General features: G+C 52.0%; 7 protein-coding genes across 7 annotated transcripts; 4 read left to right on the forward strand and 3 right to left on the reverse strand.

Moving 5' to 3' along the window:
- Nucleotides 1-2,783: 2,783 nt before the first annotated feature.
- On the forward strand, nt 2,784-4,256 carry HOG1 (MAPK protein HOG1; the record flags this gene model as incomplete). Its single annotated transcript, XM_007703597.1, has 9 exons — nt 2,784-2,839; nt 2,891-2,938; nt 2,990-3,119; nt 3,170-3,213; nt 3,269-3,368; nt 3,415-3,771; nt 3,822-3,900; nt 3,950-4,133; nt 4,187-4,256. The coding sequence occupies 9 exons, from the start codon at nt 2,784-2,786 to the stop codon at nt 4,254-4,256; spliced, it is 1,068 nt and encodes a 355-aa protein (XP_007701787.1).
- Nucleotides 4,257-4,708: 452 nt separating this feature from the next.
- On the forward strand, nt 4,709-7,356 carry COCSADRAFT_191659 (uncharacterized protein; the record flags this gene model as incomplete). The annotated part of the gene is made up of 7 exons (XM_007703598.1): nt 4,709-4,854; nt 4,949-5,299; nt 5,352-5,523; nt 5,598-5,769; nt 5,818-6,445; nt 6,574-6,785; nt 6,839-7,356. Exons 1-7 carry the CDS (start codon nt 4,805-4,807, stop codon nt 7,354-7,356), a joined length of 2,103 nt encoding a protein of 700 aa, XP_007701788.1. The 5' UTR covers nt 4,709-4,804.
- Nucleotides 7,357-7,595: 239 nt separating this feature from the next.
- COCSADRAFT_27912 (uncharacterized protein) lies at nt 7,596-8,570 on the reverse strand (the record flags this gene model as incomplete). Its single annotated transcript, XM_007703353.1, has 1 exon — nt 7,596-8,570. The coding sequence occupies one exon, from the start codon at nt 8,568-8,570 to the stop codon at nt 7,596-7,598; it is 975 nt and encodes a 324-aa protein (XP_007701543.1).
- Nucleotides 8,571-9,335: 765 nt separating this feature from the next.
- On the forward strand, nt 9,336-11,106 carry COCSADRAFT_38350 (uncharacterized protein). Its single transcript, XM_007703408.1, has 2 exons — nt 9,336-9,891; nt 9,951-11,106. The coding sequence occupies exons 1-2, from the start codon at nt 9,368-9,370 to the stop codon at nt 10,960-10,962; spliced, it is 1,536 nt and encodes a 511-aa protein (XP_007701598.1). The 5' UTR covers nt 9,336-9,367; the 3' UTR covers nt 10,963-11,106.
- A 1,153-nt stretch (nt 11,107-12,259) lies between these two features.
- On the forward strand, nt 12,260-13,975 carry COCSADRAFT_94390 (uncharacterized protein; the record flags this gene model as incomplete). The annotated part of the gene is made up of 4 exons (XM_007703599.1): nt 12,260-12,326; nt 12,463-12,737; nt 12,793-12,864; nt 12,920-13,975. 4 exons carry the CDS (start codon nt 12,260-12,262, stop codon nt 13,973-13,975), a joined length of 1,470 nt encoding a protein of 489 aa, XP_007701789.1.
- A 559-nt stretch (nt 13,976-14,534) lies between these two features.
- On the reverse strand, nt 14,535-17,590 carry COCSADRAFT_220491 (uncharacterized protein). Its single transcript, XM_007703600.1, has 3 exons — nt 16,558-17,590; nt 15,871-16,484; nt 14,535-15,824 (listed from the first exon to the last, which is right to left on the reverse strand). Exons 1-3 carry the CDS (start codon nt 17,477-17,479, stop codon nt 14,646-14,648), a joined length of 2,715 nt encoding a protein of 904 aa, XP_007701790.1. The 5' UTR covers nt 17,480-17,590; the 3' UTR covers nt 14,535-14,645.
- Nucleotides 17,591-19,592: 2,002 nt separating this feature from the next.
- Nucleotides 19,593-19,754, reverse strand: COCSADRAFT_94469 (uncharacterized protein; the record flags this gene model as incomplete). The annotated part of the gene is made up of 1 exon (XM_007703601.1): nt 19,593-19,754. One exon carries the CDS (start codon nt 19,752-19,754, stop codon nt 19,593-19,595), a length of 162 nt encoding a protein of 53 aa, XP_007701791.1.
- Between the last annotated feature and the right edge of the window lie 153 nt (nt 19,755-19,907).

Genomic DNA, 19,907 nt, shown 5'->3' on the forward strand with positions numbered 1-19,907 from the left:
ATGGTTGGTAGGGTGGTGTTGTCGAGCTAGATCCGAGACTCCAGGGCTGCTGTTGGCTCGTGCGGAGGAGGCTTCCCCAGCAAGTTGACGAGGAAGGCGCGGGATCTGGAGTCGGCGAAGCTTGCAACGTCGCCGGGTACTGCAAACGCCGCTGCTGACAGGCCAACAAGCCTCGTGGCTGGAGACGGTACGTACAAGCGGCGAGGGCGAGGCGGTGCTGGCTGCGGGATGGGCGCGGTGTCAGGCGAGAGAGGTGGATCGGTCACGGCAGGGCGATGGCAGAGGGGATGATGGCTGATGGCAGCGGCAGCAGCAGTGCCGGAGCTGGCGGCGGTGGTGATGATGATGATGATGATGATGGGAATCGGGTGCTGCTAAGCCTCATTCAATCCGGGATGCCAGGATAGCGATCAGGGTCAAATGGCACAGGCCAAGGCTGTGTAACACGGCGCTGAGGCGGGCGCGCAGATGGCAGAGGTAGAGGGGGATGGCGGATGGCGGATGGCGGCAGTCGACTGCTACTCTACTTGCAGTACGGCTACTACGGCAGGGAGAGAGTGGTGCGAGGCAGGGCAGGGCAGGCCGGGCTGTCTGGCACTCTCTCTTCCGTCCTGGACGCCCTATGCGACGGCACTCATCATGGGTGCCAGATGCGGCATGCAGCTGTCATTGGCAAATTGCGGGTTGGCATTTGGCGGTTGGCAGTCGAGCAGTGTGTCCCTTTCATATTACCGCCCCTGCAGCCGCCGTTGATGGTATTCATCATCGAGCGCAGTAAGGCCCTCTTTGCAAATGGCACAGACTTGACCACACCCGCAGCCCCCTCAGCAGGCGACGACGGCCTACCCGCGCGGGATGGCAGCGGAATGCCCTTGGGCGCCTGCACGATAGAGTTCGTCTCCATGCCCTGGATCGGCAGGCGAGGCAGTCAGTCTGGTCTCTGCACTGCCAAATAACGTCTAAATTAAGGACCGCTTGCTGCCACACAGCGACGCTCCTTGGACGCGCTTTCTCATTCGCTCCCCCCTGGCTCGTCCTGGCTCGTCCTGGCTCGTCCTGGCTCGAGGGGCCTGCTGGCCAGACTGCTCCATGTCTGGTGGCCGTCTCTGCCATGCTCGCCTTGTGAGACGCTAGCTTTCGAGGCCAGCCCACACACACAACACAATGGCATACATGCACCCCATCCAGTACACAGACAGAGCCTTACCGCATCCACGGCTCGCGCGCTGCTTTGTACGTCTAGAGTCGGACGCTACCCAGTGACAAGGCGGCGGCCATGTCGTGCATGATGACGCGTGGCGACGAAACACCATTGGAGCCGACGCCCGCCATGCAGACAGCGACACTCTATGCTCTTGCACCTGAACCGACCCGGGAACACCACGTCTGTCAGCTGCCGCTACCACGTTGTGTAGGTACTGTCAGCTTCCGCGGCTATGGCTATAACCTGCCGTGATAGCCGCAGGGGTGCCGTCCGCACGCCTTCGGAGCAAGCCGAGCAGACCACACCAGACCACACCAGACCACACCAGACCAGCGCAGTCCAGCCCAGCGCATGCGTGACCTGGGCCTAGTCTGGCGTGTATCGACTTTTGGCAGACATCGGATTGCCATGGTGATCGTGGCTGCCATACAGGCGAATGTCATGGCAGACCCCTTTGCTATATGCTTTACATGTCCATGTATGTATCTGTGATGTGCGCGTATAAGTACACACACACATATGTACCTACGTATGTACGCACCTGCATACTACTACGTCGAAATGACACCCGGCTTGGCTGCCATGTGCGGCCACAACTGCTAGATCGTATTGTCAGCACAGAGACACAGCTGCTGCCCAGGCATGCACATCGCCACTCCCTCAGACCTCAGACCCAACACAGAGGCAAACTCTATGGGCTCCGTGTCGAGCTGAGTTAAATCTCAGTCCATGTTCCCGTCCCCATGCCATCCCCCGTCTGGCACGAGCGAATCCTAGGCGGGAACGCGCACGAGCCGGCAACCACGTGAAGTGAGGGGGAGAGGGACAAGACTGGGATGGGCACAACGCTGTTGACGTCGGTCGTGGTGGGGTACCTGGGCAGGACAAGCAGGTCGGCCGCGTTCCCATGGCACGCCCGCCGATTACGCGTGGACTGAGCATTCAATGGGCCCAGGGAAAAATTGTACTGGACGTGATGCACGGGCTTTTATCGACAACTCCCAAAGACCATCGTGACGTCACTCTTGAACATGCCGAAACCTGCGTGAGAGACGTCTAGAGCCCGGGCCATGCATCCCTCATCGTGTCTGGTGCCTTGCCCCTCGTCGCCCTCCTAGACCTTCACTCTCCTGCTCCTCTTCTCTCGCCGCCCATCTCCACGCTTGCCACTCACTGCTCCTAACTCCCCCTCCATCCCTGTGTGCTGCACCTAGCTAACTCTGCCGGCGCCACTACTCGCACTCGCCCGCCCGTTTGCCTGTCCACACACTGAAGGCGGTAATCAAACACGGCCGCTACCCTCCCCCCAACCGTCTCCCATACCCTGGTGCAAACTCTGAAGTTTTCACAAACGGGTCTTCGGAGCCAGTGTCGCGCAATCGCCTTGTTTGCCGGGTCTAGCTACCGACTCCAATAAGACTCGTCTGTATTTAGCAGCCTCGACGTGCTCTTCAGTTCCGAATATTCGCGGCTTCCCCACGTCAAGCCTGCCTTTTTCCACCCACAACCCTCCCAGGCCCCCTTATCCAAAGTCCTCCACCCCGCGCCTGTAGCACTGCCATAAACACCACAATCCACCATGGCGGAATTCGTACGCGCCCAGATTTTTGGCACCACTTTCGAGATTACCAGCAGGTGCGGAACATGCCCCACCTCGTCACCTCCGCCTCTGCTAACATCCCACAGATACACCGATCTGCAGCCTGTCGGCATGGGCGCATTCGGTCTCGTTTGGTACGATTCCATCCATCTTCGCGAATAACTCAGTATTGACTTTTGCCGCAGCTCAGCAAAGGACCAGCTCACCAACCAGGCGGTGGCTGTTAAGAAGATCATGAAGCCCTTCAGCACCCCAGTTCTGTCCAAGCGGACATACCGAGAACTGAAGCTCTTGAAGCACCTTCGACACGAAAATGTGGGCAATTCTGCTGCGAAGCCTCGAAACAAAACTCTGACCCCACCCAGATCATCAGCTTGAGCGATATCTTCATCTCTCCCCTTGAGGACATGTAAGTAGCCCAATTACGACCAGCCATGAACATGTTCTGATCCTGATCAATTCAGCTACTTCGTCACTGAGCTCCTCGGCACCGACCTCCACCGTTTGCTCACCTCGAGGCCGCTCGAGAAGCAATTTATCCAATACTTTCTCTATCAGATTTTGGTACGTAGCAGAAGCCAAGGAGATAAATTTTGGCTGACTCGAGGAGCGTGGATTGAAATATGTCCACTCCGCTGGTGTGGTGCACCGTGATCTCAAGCCCAGCAACATCCTCGTCAATGAGAACTGCGATCTCAAGATTTGCGACTTCGGTCTCGCCCGTATACAAGACCCCCAGATGACAGGTTACGTCTCGACGCGATACTACCGAGCACCTGAAATCATGCTCACGTGGCAAAAGTACGACGTGGAGGTTGACATTTGGAGCGCGGGATGCATCTTTGCTGAGATGCTCGAGGGCAAGCCCCTTTTCCCTGGAAAGGACCACGTAAACCAATTCTCCATTATCACGGAGCTTTTGGGCACTCCCCCAGATGATGTCATTCAGACCATTTGCAGTGAAAACGTAAATACGCCCAACCGAAACCGCGAGGAGCTTTGGCTAAAACTATACAGACACTGCGATTCGTTCAATCGCTTCCCAAGCGCGAGAGGCAGCCATTGGCCAACAAGTTCAAAAACGCTGAGCCTGACGGTTAGTGCTGAAAATTTGATGCCCAGAGTACCAGACTAATTTTCCACAGCGGTTGATCTTCTAGAAAATATGCTGGTTTTTGACCCGAGGAAGCGCGTACGAGCAGAGCAGGCTCTCGCCCACGCATACCTTGCGCCATACCACGACCCGACCGATGAGCCGGTAGCCGACGAGAAATTCGATTGGTCGTTCAACGACGCGGACTTGCCAGTCGACACCTGGAAGATCATGATGTAGGCTCACAACTAGGAATCCCACAGAACACAAGAAGCTGACTTATTCGCAGGTACTCGGAGATCCTCGATTACCACAACGTTGATGCGGCAGTACCGGAGCAGGAGAACAACGGCAGCTAATCGCCAATGGATGTCCCGAATTCAGCCATAATACTTTTACAGTTCCCAGCATCGAGTCATGTAGTTTATCAAAGTTCGATGTATCATCTGCGTGGAGAAGGCGGATTTGGCTTTTCTCAAAGATTCCCAAGGTCTCGTTTGGTGGACCCATGTGACATGAAAGTGCGGAGGTAGATGGACATGGGTGTTATTTTTGTCTTTTGAATTATCAATGCTCGTACACGAAAGGAATGTTTCATGACACGACTGGGCAATGCGCTAGCTTAGGTAAGAATATGAGATTATGTTGTTAATAGTACTTTCCAGTCTGGTGGTCTTGGTGATGCATCTGCTCAAAGGTGGCTGATGAGGTAGCGTTCGCCGAGGCTAGTGACCACCTAAAAAGGCCTAGCCCCATAAGGCTGGCTGATGGTGGGACGGGTGTTGTTCGTCACCGCTCGCATCGCGTTCCCCAACTATGCATAGGACGTGAGCCCGGCCCCTATGGCCTTGGATTCTTTACTTTCGAGAACCTGACCGCCGTGCGACATCTCCAAGAGCGCACAACCATGGCGGCACTTAATCCGCTTGTGTGTGTGGTGGATTTTCATCATGCGCGGTAAGCTCAGCTACTATTTCACAGAGCGGGCAAAGGGGGGGGGTGCTTTGGACCATCTGTACCAGAATAACAAATTTGCTGATGAAAATGCTAGAGGCCCCGAAATCGAACTCTGGCTTGGTGCAGAAGAGGGAACCGACCCAGCAGCTGACAATGACTGGTCCCTCTTGCCCTTCATGGCCCTGAGCGATGGTGCTCATGCCTCTACCGAAGACTACTCCTACTTCACCCTCCGCCATGCACAAACCCCGACCGAGCCCGCAACCTCTCTTTTCGGTATCTCATGTACGCGACAACTCGACGCTAGCAAGCTCATAGACCGGCCAGCTGAGGTTACAAGGAGTACGGTGCAAAAGGCGGTAGTGGTTATAAGCAACAGCCCGCAGCATTTTGGCGCCATCAAGGCACAGTTGAGCGTCGTTACTCAACTATGGTTTGCGCAAAGGTATATTGTCCAAAAGAGAGAGGGGCGGCCATGCGGCTGACACAAACTGCAGAGACTTTAGGGACATTGAGATATTGGAGCGGTTCACAGAAAGCCTACCCCAGCTGCTTAAGAACCAGGAAGGGCAGCAGGACCACTACTTCGGCATCTCTTTGCGCGAGTTCATACACGAGTTTAAATGGCAGACTCTGGTTCTTTTCAAGTGCGCTTTACTCCAACCAAAGGTACGCTACATTCTGGCAATCGAGAGAGATGGCGCACACAGCTGTCACACTAGTGTTGACACGACACCCAACAGGTCCTTTTCTTCGGCTCTCATTGCGAGCGATTATGCATGATGCAATTTGCTCTTATTTCTCTGATACCCGGCCTTATTCGCCACCTCCAGGATGCTGCTGACCCAAAATTCAATTCGTGCGAGGAGAAGTGTGTCATGCCCACGTCTCTGAAAACGTCAGAACGCGCTTCTTGTTAGTATCCAACCCCCGAAGACGGTCTATTGTGTTAACGAATAGTAGTGCTTGCATACATGGGTCTCCCCCTGCAGTTATTTGGTACAGGCTCGCTATTCGGACCGTATACCCCGCTCCAGCAACTCGATGTTTTAGCAGATCAACACACGAAGTCATACATTGTTGGCTCTACAAATTCATTGTTACTGCAGCAAAAAGATCGCTACAGTGACATTCTCATCAACCTCGATGAACATACGGTGAACATCACTTCGGCTTCACTTCGTCAAGCATCGGTCCTCTCAACGCCAGACCGGCGATGGATTGATTTCCTAACCCAGACAGTCCACGATACATGGGATGAGTCGGACCCGGGGCGGCCCAAGGACCATGGATACGCTGGCAGTGAAGAATTCATCCGCATGCAGTTTGAAGAGTATCTCCTTGCGATGCTAAGCTCAGTCAAATACAAACTATACATGGAGAAGCACGCACACAAAGAGCCCGTAATCACTGATGTTGAGGGCGACCCGGCCAGCGAGTTCTCAAATGACTGGGTACAGGCCTGGATGCAGACGGAGAATTTCCGCATCTGGAACAAATTCACAGACTCACATCTCTTCGATATTGTCGATCCCAAGCATCCCTGCTCGGGTGGTCTCAGCATGGAAGACGTTCAGCGCCGACTAGCACAGTACGTCTCTACTTCTTTTCTTTCGCCTTGCAACACCAACTAAGTCTGTTTTCTTAGTCTTTGGAACAACCCCACATTCCAAGCCGTCTCCGTGGGAGTATGTGTGCTGATTCTCGCTTGGCGATTAGGCAGGTAGCAGAAATGCACCTTGATGAACGACTCGAAAAGAGTAGAGAAATCCTCGGAAAGCAGATCGCTGCAGGGCAGCAGAGGTTCTCCTCCGCCTACAATAGACTCTGGGCGGAGATGGAAGCCATGCGTGAAGCCCAGAAGCAAAGGGCTGAAGAAGCAAGAATTCAGGCTGAGAAGGAGGGACGAGCAGCTGAGGAAGAAAAGAAGTGTAAGCTGTACTGATCAGAGTTTGAGGAGTCCATCCAGACTGATTGACTATAGGGAAATCACCACAAGCTCCGGATCTTTCGCACGCACAAGCGAGGGCCAGTGCCTACTTCTCTAGTTGGGGCACTTGGGCAAGTGAGAAGAGAAAGGGATGGGGCAACAAGACGCCTGTATCCTCACCCACACCTGATGATAGCAAACGAGCCGAAGATTTTAAGAAGGCCAAGGATGCCCTGATTGGTGTGGATATTCCAGCGACTTCACCCCTGCCAAGAGAGATCAAAAGACGGACTTTGGTATTTGATGCTGAGGACAACAAGGCTTATACTGACTACGACTTGGTTGAGACTGAAAACAAAAACGTCAATACTGAGAAGGATACAGATGTGGCCGAGGAGGATAAAGATGGTGCTGAAAAAGAAAAGGATGATGCGGTAAAGGATAAGGATGATGCGGTAAAGGATAAGGATGATGCGGTAAAGGATAAGGATGATGCGGTAAAGGATAAGGATGATGCGATAAAGGATAAGGATGACGTGGTCAAGGACAAGGTTGACGCGGTCAAGGACTAAGCTCTGTTTTGATTCTGACGCAGGGCTTTGCAGTTTGGCGATATGATGATTCGGATTCAAGATAATCAGGGTATCTGTTACCGTTTGATGTGGATATCATGCAACTTGACAATGCGCCTTGAAGTCTCAACAATGTTCATTACATGTATTTTGTAAGCTAGTGTAATCTATGCTCTGCCGTCATCTACATTCATCAATCATCTATAGCGTCTTGACATTTCATCGTATACCATGCCCCATTATGACTTGGCCTTCAGCTTCTCTCCCTCGATGAAATCCCTAATCGTCTGTTCCAGTCCCACATCTTCACTAAACCCCAGCTCCTTCGCTCGAGTGGTGTCGTACTTCGCCGGCCAACTCAACACAATCCTCTCCGTACCCTCATCCCTCTTCTCCTTGACCAACGCCCTCGTCTCCCTCCCCGCAACCTTCTCCAACGCATCCAGAATCTCTCCACTCGTAGCCGTATACCCGGGCAACAATACCTGTCTAAAATGCCCGAACTTTTCCTTTGGCACCTTAACCGCATGCACCAAATTCGCAGCCAACGTCCGCGGCGACGTAAGCCAAATCCCTATCTTCGGGTCCACAGGCAACTCCGCCTCGATGCCTTTCACAGGCTCCCTAACTATCCCAGATACGAAAGATGATGCCGCCGCCGTCGGCGCCCCCGCTCTCACAAAAACAGTCGGGAGCCGCACCGCACGCCCATCGATCAGACCCCGGCGCGAGTAATCGTTAATCAAGAATTCAATCATGAGTTTCTGTGTCCCGTAGCTGGATTCGGGCATGGGAACTACATCCATTTCTGTCGCCACGTTCTCCACGGCTGCGCGCCCGTACACGGCGCACGACGAGGTAAACACTACCTTGATGCCTGGGCGTAGCGTGCGGATTGTGTCGAGCAGCGTGCGCACGGATTCAAAGTTCACAGCAAGACCGAGATCGAGGTTGGCTTCGCTGCCGCTGGACATGATGCCGTGCAAGATGTAGACTGCATCTGGGTTTTGGGATATGAGGGCGGTGCAGGCGGCAGGGGAGGTCAGGTCTGCGGCTGTGCAAGTGACATTTTCTGAGGAAGAGGAGGAGGGGCTGGGGTTGGGGGGTTCGTGAAGGTCGGCGAGGATGAGGTGGGTGGCTGTGTTTGTGGTGAGGAGGTGATGGGCGAGGATTTGGCCGACGAAGCCATTTGCGCCTGTGATGAGGATTTTCATTTTTTCTTCTTGTCTTTGGTCGTGTGTGTGTGTTTGTCTTTTCTTTCCACCCTAGGAGTATATGTAGATATGAGATTGTAAGGATATGGGAGAGTAAGAGTAAGTGAAGAAGAGGGTTTGAAAAGGTTTATTCTGATGGTGTTTTGATAGACCTCGTAATATGAACTGCCATAATCCGCTTTAAGAAGGCTTCAACCTGCTCGGTAATGCTGCCGATTCGTACGATGTGGGACCGGCATTTAGCCCGTTGCCTCTCTTGCTTTCCCCGGGATTCGGGGAGAGCCCCTCCCATTGGAAAGAAAAAAAATCCTCTGCCTCGAGACGAAGAGCAGATCCAACGAGCAGAGTTGGGATGATTGTTCCAAACAAAAAAAAAGTGACAAGGGTTTCGTCCCCCCTTCCGAGTTGCACAACGTCATTGCCAAAGTATAATTTCTGCAAGAGCTTATTTTCCTAGATCTGCAACTGACGCTTACAGGTACTCCCGTACTCTAAAGTCATGGACTGCGGGGCTAGGTTGCAATAGGAAGGTGGACCTATGACTACAATCTTGATCAACGGCCCAATGACAAGGCTGCGCGTAAACCTCGGATGATGTCAAATAACGGGCCTTAAAAAGACGGCTAGGAAAAGTTGGGGCCCCAGACATGTTTTCCGCCGCTATGTGGAGAAATTAGCTACTAGAGCTATTTTGTTATATCCGAGGTATTTAGGAGAGAAGTAGAGTACAAAAGCGCCGGGAGAAGTTTAAGATTCTTAGAAATACATTGATCTCTCGCGCATTTTCTTCGCTCATCATGGCAAGAGTGACGGCATTTCTTTTATGTCTCTCCCAGTTTCCTCTTTGGGCTGCTGCTGGAAGTCCAGCAATTATTCAGACTTCATCGGGCAAGGTCAAGGGTTTCACTGATGATCTGACGCCGAATGTTGCACAATACCTTAGCATCCCCTTTGCAGAGCAGCCAGTGGGAGCACGGAGGTGGTTGCCCCCGACTTCGGTGAAGAGGTCGAACAAGATCATCGAGGCGAATGTGTTGGGTCCTTCTTGTCCTCAGTTCGAGGTTGATAGGCCGAATGTTTGGCTCACCGATGCACCCGAGTTTATCATTACGCCGCGCGATTTCCAATCCGAAGAGTGTCTGAATCTCAATATTTGGGCACCTTTGGCTCAGTGTCAGGATGGAGGCCGCAAGAAGGAATTGCTGCCTGTGCTTGTTTGGATTCATGGTGGAGGCTTTGTGACTGGCGGACCTACTGTTCCGTATCAGGTTTCCTCAAGATGGGTTGAGAGGACTGGAGAGCATATCGTTGTTGGAATCAAGTAAGTCGAAGCAAATAACTCTCCTTCTTTTTTTTTAGAAAAATACTCACTGTGTGCAGCTACCGTTTAAACATCTTTGGTTTCCCCAATTCAAAGAGCCTCAAGGCCAACGAACAGAACCTTGGCTTGTTGGACCAACGCCTGGCTCTGGAATGGATCCGAGATAATATCCGCAACTTTGGTGGTGATCCATCTCGCATCACACTTTGGGGACAATCTGCGGGTGCTTCTTCCGTCGATAACTACAACTTCGCTTATCCTAAAGACCCTATCGTTTCGGGTCTCATCATGAACTCTGGAACGGCTCTGCTTCCTATTGCAAGTGCCGACATCCAACAGACAAACTTCACCTTTGTCGCCAAGCAGTTTGGATGCAGCAATTCCAACCCCAAGGCCGAGATTGATTGCTTCCGACGCGTACCCCATACAGCCATTGAACGCTTCCTCAAGCAGTACGCCGACAACGGCACATCGCCCAGCCTAAGTTTCACACCAGTAGTCGACAACCGCGCGTTCTTCTCAGACGTTACTGCGCGCGCTCTGGCTGGAAAGTTCTCACGCAAGCCTGCCATAATCGGCACGACTTCCGACGAGGGTACCGCATTCGGAGCATACAACAAGACATATGGGCCCATCAAAGCTCAGGCAGACTTTGCAACAGGTCGATTCTTCCTATGCCCTGCTGCGCAAACAACGGACGACCGGTACGTAGCAAACACCACCACGTTCCGCTATCTCTATGCCGGAAACTTTAGCAACATCTCGCCCCAATTCTGGCAAGGTGCATACCACTCGTCTGACGTTCCAATGTATTTCGGCGCCTACGGCATTGCAAGGGGCAATGGCACAGAGTTCCAGCGCAAGGTCAGCGAGCAGGTACAGGATTACTATTTGGCATTCGCCAAGGACCCCGTTCATGGACTGCCCAAGTTGGGCTGGGAAGCATACAAGCCGAGTGGCGAGGCGGTGTTAATTGCGCATGAGGGAGAGGTGGTACAGAACATTGAGGTGAGTAAGTTGAAGACGCCGTGTGATGGTACGACGCCGAATGGCAAGCCTTTGCCGCCATAGAGAGGAGTTCTGTGTGAGTGTGTGTGTGTGTGTGTGTGTGGAGTACCCTACTTGAAAGTAAAAAGCAGTTCTCCGGGTTAATGTTGCTGAATGGATAGTCTATAATTACATATCTTTTTGCTAAGAAATTCGTATCCCTGTATATTCAACACACTCTCCATGTACCCATCCTCTCTCTTGATTGCTAATCTCACTTCGCGTATCGCACCGCTAAAAGTACGATCCATGGGTCCACGATCGAGACCCGCCAGGTATTTCTCCTAGGATTGATCATGGTTCCCATGTAACAGCAAGTACATAGTACAAGGTACATGGTACATGGTACATAGGAGGGATGTGGATCCAGAAAAAGAAATCCACGGACCCATAGACAAAGCTACCTTGCCACAACGTGGTCGACTTGAACGCCGGCCTGAGCGTCCCGATTCCCTGCATGCCTCGATGTGGCGACTTTTGGGGCGTGGGTATGCTCTAGACAAAGAGGAAAGAGAAAAAGCAATAGTTTCGTTATGTACATGTCGCTAAAGCATGGTAGGGAGTTTAATAAGAAAAGTTAAGCCACCTGGATGATGGTTCAGGGTAACCGATGCGAGCCTGGGGTATATGTGTTGCTTTTAAGACCAGATTAGCGAACAAACGATGCATGGTTGATTCCTCTGGGCAGTGCACGGTTGATTGTATTATCTATATCGGTTGGGTGATCGGGAAGGTGCAAGGGGTTCCTGGGGATTGCGAAAAGGATGGGTTGTGGCGTTGGGGTGGCGTTGTGGTCTTTGATCCTTGCAGCTCGAGACGACTGGGATAATGTGATGGATCTGGGCAGGTGGAGCCGATATATCTGAAAAAGAAAAACCACAAGGGTAGCAGTGGAACCCAGGGACTATGCTGATATAAGCGCATAGGAAGTTAGGAGTGGTTCAGGGCACGTGACCTAGTGTGGCTTTCAACAGCTGTGGCTTCCACCTGCCACAGCGGGGTTTGCATGGTTGACATCGTCAAGCTGCAGCACAGGCGCGTTTTAGACAATGTGACGTGACGTCAAGGTGGTGAGTTCCAAGAATGGAGACAAACAAACAGGCTCGAACACGTGGTGCTGCGTGTAGCTCTCAACTGGCTGGGTACTTTTGCTACCAATTGTACTCTTTCTGAGCACTTCCCCATCTCTCTCCCTTTCTCAGACTCTTCTTCCTATTACCTACAACCACAAAGATATCAACTCGATCCCTGCTATTTCGAGCTTACTGTTGATCACCTCAACAACATCTATAGTTCGGGAGAGACGAATTGACAGCACATCATGGCGAACCAGGCACCCGCGTCACTTGTTGACCATCTGACTGCCTCTGGAGGAGCTGAACCCGCAGGTACGAGATACACAATGAAGCATTCAATACCCTGGTCCCGCTAGACACCCCATCTACCCCTAATCAACTCCTTGCATGTGACAAAAGCCGTTACCTACACACCCCAGTTCAGAAGTTGCTAACACGCATCTACCAGGCTTCCTCAACGACATCGTCAAGAACCTATGGCCCAACATCTGTGTAGCTGGTTCCAACATCATCAAAGACACGGTCGAACCAATTCTTGCTACCACACTTCCTGGTCCGTTGGCCAACCTGCGCTTCGTCAAGATTGATTTCGGCCATATCCCGATCGGTTTCTCGAATGTTGATGTTCACAAGACCTCTGCTGGAGGAATCAAGCTTGATATGGATATGAACTGGGAGGGCGTGTGTGACTTTGAGCTTGACGGTAAAATGGTTCCAAAAATAGTATGTCTGGTGTGAATCGAAAGCAGGCCAGGAGTACGACTAACGGGATGTTTAGGGTGTTGAACGAGTTCATATGAAGGGTCGTATCAGCGTCTTGCTGTGCCCATTGGTTAATGTTGTCCCTCTGGTAAGTCATGCATCCAGTAAGCCAATAACCAAAGCGTATTCTAACTCGAACATAGATCGGGGCCGTCCAGATCGCTTTCCTCAACACGCCAACCCTGAAGCTGGACTTCACAGACGCTGCAAACATTGCCGACTTTTCTGTTATCGACAGCACTGTCCGCAAGACCATTCTTGGTGTCATTGATTCAATGGCGGTACTCCCGAACCGCTTCCTAGTCAAGCTGGATCCCAATACCGATTACTTCAAGGCCTTCCAGCCGCACTACGGAGTCGTCCGTGTGACCATTGGCAAGGCGACTGGAATTGACGTACCCAAGCATGGCGAAAAGAAGAGCGGCCTTAAGAAGCTGATGGCAAAGGTCAAGCTCGAAGACGTACCAGACTGCTACGTCAAGGTCAAGGTCGGTGCTGAAGGGGAATGGAAGACTTCAACTGTGGATAACAACCGCGAGCCGGAATGGAACGAGTCCCATGACTTCCTAGTTACGGACTTCGAGCAGGACATTACCGCAGACATCCAAGACGAAGACATGGTTGGTGATGATGACATGGGACTCGGATCTACGACAATCAAGGAAATACTCCTCAAGGGCGGTACACAGGAACTCGTTCTCACGCATAAGGGCCAAGAGACTTCAGGCAGGCTCGTGATCCACGCCAAGTTCTTCCACCTTGTCAACGACGCACAGGTGCTATCTTCCCCAAGCGCTCAAAGCCAAGGCCAAGGCCAGATCTGCGGTGTCGCTACCGTTCTCATTGCTGGTGTCCAGGAGCTTCATGGCCACCGCGACGAGCTCAACCCCAGCGTCAAGGTCACCTGGGGTGAAAAGACGTTCCAGACAGCAGCAAAGTCGTACTCGCCGGGAACCGACATCTTCAACCCTTCGTTTGACCAGGCGTTCACTATTCCTATTACCACTGATATGCTAGCCAACCCGGCTGGCTTTCAACTTTCGCTGCTGAACAAGACTGCAGAAGTTGGCAGTGCGCAGGTCGCGTTTAGTGATGTTCTAACTGCCGAGGGCATGGTCTTGCAGGACAACTTCAACGTGGGTAATGGATCATCTATCAGGGCGCAAATTTCTCTGCATGGTGTCACGGAGGCCCAGTAAGTGATGTTGGACGGGGGGTTGAGGTGAATCAAGTACGATCCAATTGTCACTGTTGTGCGAGGGGTACAAAGAACGAGTGTAGTAGCATGATATTGTAAAAGCTTTCTTAGTGACGAATAAACCTAAATTCCTTTTTTGATGCAATATCATGAAGAGCGGAGTATCTCTCCAAGCAAGGAGAATATGCATTAGGGGAAAAAAGAAGGGGAGAGAGAACCAACCTGCCAGCCCAACTAGCCAAGATCAACCTCGATCATAACAACGACGACGCCACCTCCAATACCCCAAGTCATTTATCTCATCATAACACCATGAACCCACATTCTGTTCGCCAAAACCCTCTCACAAAGCAAACAAAAACAACAATCAAAGAAGGAAAGAAAAGAAACTTGCACTAGCCCTCGCCCATCATATCTTCTCTGTCCCCACTCCCTCCACTCCCCATCCATTCAACAGATTCGAAGAAAACAAAGGAAAAACGACCACTTTGTTCCTTTTGCCCTTACCGTCCCACCAGTTCAAATCCTTGCTCTCGGATCTCACTGTGGCTACATAGATCGGCTAGTTGAGATCTAGCCCTTCGCTGTGGCCTGTTGCCTGTTGCCCGTTGCCTGCTACCCACCCCTCCTCCCCTCTTTCCTGCTCTTCCCCTCCCTACACCCGCCCCACTTCACATCGTAGCCCCAGCCTGCGTCCCGCCATCCACATCCAGAATCGCCACCTCCTCGACACTCTGCGGCTTAACAAGCTTAATACTCACCTCAGCGTCTAGACTGTAGACTCTGAGGCCCAGAACGCAGACTGCGTTCCAAGGCTTGAGTTCGTTGTCGGATTTTGGGGGCTGGGGAGGTGGAGGTGGGGGCACGGGACCGTCACCGTCGCCGTACACTGGGGGGTTGCCTTGAACTGGGACGTCGTCGTAGGAGACTGATGGACGCGAGGATGAGGTGTGTGGCGCTGGTGGTGGTGGGAGGTGCAGCTCTGGTGCTGGGTCTGCTGCTGCTGAGGGAAGTTGTGGCGTAGATGCTGATGCGGAGGCGCTGGAGGTGGGTGTTGGGTCCAGCGAGGTGGAGTTGCTGGGGGTGTCTGATGGAAGTGTGGGTTCGTTAGCGTCTTTGGTGGTGATCTCGGGGACGGTAGTGGGAGTGTCGGCGGTGAGAGGTTTCGGTTCCGAGTCTGTGGTTTTGGGTGGCAGACCTGCCGTCTCATCGGTGTTGTTTCCTTCGGGAGCGGAAGGAGGTGTGCCGTCCTTTTTGTGCTCTGAATCGGCAGCGGGATCTTTCGGGACATCGCCTTGTTCCGTCTGAGTCTTGCTATCTTTGACATTTTCTTTGGATTCGGGGGCTTGCTCCTTTGTTTCCTCGTTGGCCTTCTCCTCCTTCCTCTTCTTCCAAGCTTCATAGTCGGCTTTCTGCTCCTTCTTCCAGGCCTCGAATTCTTCCTTTTCCTTCTCTTCGGCCTCTTTTTCTTTTGCCTTCTTTTCTGCAGCCTCCTTCTCCTCCTGTTCTTTCTTCTTCTTATCCTCTTCAGGAAGCTCGAATACGCCCTTTGCATTTGCAATGTCGTAGTTCAGTCCAATTTGTCGGAGCTTCTGCGGGTTACGCTCGGCCAGCTTCTTCACGACTTCAAGGACTTCGGGTTCATCTGGGTCTCGTGTGGCAACGATCTTGGGCACAACTTCGTATACACCGGGTTCGAGGTTGACCTCGGCAGAAATGCTGCGGTTCCCAAACCAAGGACCGCGGGCGCGAATCAGATGGTCGCCAACTGCAGCATTCTTCTCTTGCAAGATGAAATGCAGGTCAAAGCTATATTTGCCCTCTAACCCCTTGAAATAGCGCTCGTCCAACTACTATAATTAGCACCTGAAGAGTGGGATAAGAGGTGGCACTTACCTGGCAGAGTACGAAAACGGTCGGGCCAGCTTTCTTAATTTCAACCGAGAACTTCATGTTTAGATAGCCAGTGACCCATGCCACCGAAACACTTGTCCACCGCTGCACGACGGTCCATTGTTCGTTGAACAGTCGAGTGCGATCAAGCAGATCAAATCGCTTGAGCAAATCGTCGTAGGACATCCAGAAGAGTCCGTCATCTCCAAACTTGTGGCCTAGCTTCTCGAGCCAGTACGGTGTCCACTCTCTCGAGCCGTCGCTCCACGGTCCCGTCCACTCGCCTATACTTGCATTCTGCCTTCTACCCCACGGGTTGCGTATCAATATCAATCGGTACTTTTTGCCATTTTCGTCTTCTTCGTCTACAGCCTTCAAGACGGAATAGGCATGGCTGAGGGCAAGACCCTTCAGCGCATCCGAGTCGTTGCCATATGGGCTTGAACTTGGTGATGAAGCTGAAAACAAGAAATCCTTGCCGACTTTGATTAGTTCTTCCCAAAGCTTCTCTTTTCTCAATACGCGATTCGTCAGGATCTTGGTTGTAACGCCGCCGGTCAAGTCTTCGACGGCTTCACCGCTCCATCCACCAGCAATAGCATCGTAATCACCGTGTACTGTTCTTCTGTCAGTTGTGCAACGGCTATGTGCAAAAATGCGTAGGGTCCAATCGGGTAGAGAAGTTCTTACTTTTAGCGTATGCTTTCTCCAAAAGTGGGAGCCAAGTTTCGTTTTCGTCAGCGCAAGAGGCAAAATAGAGTGCCTCGGATCCAGTTTGATAGTTCTTTTTGTATTTTGTCTCTCGCGCATTGGTCGGATCGTATCGATCACCCCACTCGGCATCAAAGTCAGCGTTGTTGAGGTAGAGGTTGTCGTCAACGACGGTCCAGACCCACTCGCCGTCTCTATAAAAAACAAAGCCATAGACACCACACTCTTCGTCTCTAGCAACACAGACTTTCTTCATCAATGAAGGGTTGGCGCAGATTGTCGAGGCAGCAGCAATGAACCAGCAGTCGCCGCTTGAGCCCTGTTTTAGGTCGGAGCTGGAGAAGCCATCAATGACAAATTCAGGCTTGTCAAAAATCCAATCAATACGATGCACCGATTTTGGACCGTCTAAGCTCCGGTTCGATCTCTGGGTCAATATCTTGGCAGTGGTGTTGAAGTCGAATGGTGCACCGTCAGCCATGAAGACGCCACTTTGAATAAGGGTGGAGAGGGCTCTGCCTAGCTGCGATGCGCTGACTGCAGGTGACTTTTCAGTTTTTTCATTATACCAGTGCATGAGTCCTTCGAGGCAGTTCTCATCAGAGAGATTACTGATATCGAAGTCAGGGTCCGTGAATTTCTCGTTCGTTCGGATACATTCTTTCACGATGCGTTTGACGCGAGCACAACACTCTGCTGCTGCAGCCTGGTACGATTCGGCAGCATTTTTGCCTGTGACTTTTCCGATTGGATGCTGACGAGGGAGCAGATTGGCATACAGACTTTGCGGGAATATCTTGGTGACTTTGGCTGGTTTCTTCGTGATGAGGCTATCCCAGAACTCGTCGATGGCTGCCTGAGGTACGCCGGTCTGCGTGTCATCGCCGCTATCCGAGCCCATGCTTACCCTTTGCTCTGTATAATAGTTGGTTCAGTTGCAAATAAAAACGAAACAATTAGAGAATGGGACGAAAAGGATGTAAGGCTGATTTGGGGACAGCAGATATATGTGGAATGAAGATGGGGGCCAAAAGGGCCATACTTGGTGCGTGGCTGCTGACGGCTTTGTGCGGCTGAATCACATTTTCTGAGTGGCCCCAATGCAGGCGAATGGTGCATGGTGCTATGTCTGGCGAACAGAGATTTGGTGGAAGCCTATTGAAAGAGTACCTGCTGTGGAACTATGCTTGCATACGATGACTGGAGTTTTAGCGCTTATAGCGCAAGGCAACAGCATGATAGAGGATGATGGACGACCAGAGAACACGAGTAAATAAGAGAAAGACATTTCTAAAAGGGCCGCCATTTGGATATGTGCGACGCAATGTTGGTGGAATGCGGAAAGGTTCTTCGTGTCGGCTGATGTTGCTGTACGGATGCACATGAGTTGTATGTAGCGGGCCGAGACCTTGCGCTGGAAAGCGGGTGGGTGAAGGGCCGTAGGCGAGAGGGGTAGTAGCCATCGGTTTGTTGTGTATGCGCCATTCTTGGACAGCAACAGCTCTGACCAATAACCTTATCTGCCGGTTATCCGCCTCAGGATCGCGCTTTTAGCGGAGGCCTCTTCATTGTTAAAGCTGGGAACGGTTACCTGTTGCGTGCATGTCATACACACACACGCAAGGCGAACCTGATTCTTGTAGGCTCTCGATGCAAGCATAAAAAAAGATGCTTGTGTGCTCTAATCATGTCGGATGAATTGTTCTTTGGAAAATCACAGGACCAGCATAATATTGTAGTAGTTGTGACTTTGTCAAAACCGCACTCAAAGACACGCCAGCAGCGACTAAATAGGTGTTCGTCACGGTCCGTTGCGGTGCAAGTGCAACAGTTTAGCTGAGACAGGCGAGAGCGGCTCGCGATTTCTGCCTGATTCGGACTTGCAGATTTGTCTTGGGAGCCGGTTATGCACCGAACCCTTTAAAGAAGGAATATCGAAGCTCAAATGCGTCGCCTTGCATCGAGCATCGAGGATGCGCGTCTCAGCTGGTGCAAGCCATGTACCTACGTGCACACCCTAGTCCTGAAACCTGAGCGAGCTAGTTCTTGCACGAAGTAAGTCACCATCCTTAGCGATGCAGCGGCTACAGAAATCAACCGGGAGGCGAGTCGTTGAGATGAAATCAGTGTGTTGGATTATTGTCTATTACAGCTGCCAAGACGTGCGCCCTCGTGGGTATGTGAAACAGAATCTCCACCCAAGGGCGTCTAAACGTATAGATAAGCTCAAGTCGACAATTGTGTATAGTAATCAAAAACAATCCCCCATGTAGCGGTACCAGATGATGAGCAAAAAGGAAATTTAAAAGCATTAAGGCGTAATGGTTTGCACCAGTCGTTGTATGGTCAAAACAAAAGAAAAAAATGGGGACCACGTGGGCTCGGCGACCGTCATGTGATTGAAGAAAGAGACCATATAGGAATGGTAGAACAGGGGAAGGCGGCATTTGCCAGACAGGAGCCTGGTCCGATCTGAAACGGCCAGAAGCGGGTACCCCCCCTCCCCCTCCCCCTCCCCCTTCCTTTTTGTAAAGCAAGCGCGGAAGCCTGTTCCGAGTGAGAGAAAAAAAGTGCCATTGTCGTAAAGTGATTGCTTTTTTTGGCATCAAACGATTCGATGGAGGGGGCCGCCCAAAACGCCATGCTAAGAGATGGAGAAGAAGAAGAAAGCCACGTGATGGATGCGAGGAGAAGGAAGGCGTGATAGGAAATCCAGGTGGTATGATGGTCCGGGAATGGGAATGGGAATGGGCATGTTGCCAAGCGGAGAGCGAAGGGTATTGGGCCATGTCGCGTGCGTCTAGGTACATATCTGGTTACCGGGATCTCGGGTGGGCTGGATCGTAGTTGGCGATCCATGCATTCCATCTACACGGCAGCGAGTCAGCGTCAGCCAGAGTGGATTTTTTTTGACCGACGCTTGGCACAGCTCGCATGTGTGGTGATGCAAGATGCCATTTGTGGTGCACGGAGGGGCGACTGGGGTGTGTGGGAGGTATGAGGCACTTACTCGCTCATGCTTTGGAGGCACAGGGCTGGCACGTCTTGAGCTTGCACTGATCGCATTCGTAGATGGAAGTAAAGGGCCCGCTGTGGCACAAGTTGCAGGTCCAAACGACGAGCGTGGTGTCGGACTTGATCAATTTAAAGCTGTGGGAGCAGCTTGGACGGGCCATTGCAAAGATGGTGAGAGGACGGATGGACAAACGATGGCAATTGAGCGGGAACGACTGTGGATATGTGTGAGTGAGAGTAGAGAGTGAGTGAGTGTGGAAGTGAGAGAGGTAGTGGGTGAGATGGGGCGGGGGATGGCAAGAGTAGATATAGCA

The sequence above is a fragment of the Bipolaris sorokiniana genome (genome assembly GCF_000338995.1).
Source record: "Bipolaris sorokiniana ND90Pr unplaced genomic scaffold COCSAscaffold_10, whole genome shotgun sequence".
NCBI classification, from domain to species: Eukaryota; Fungi; Ascomycota; class Dothideomycetes; order Pleosporales; family Pleosporaceae; genus Bipolaris; species Bipolaris sorokiniana.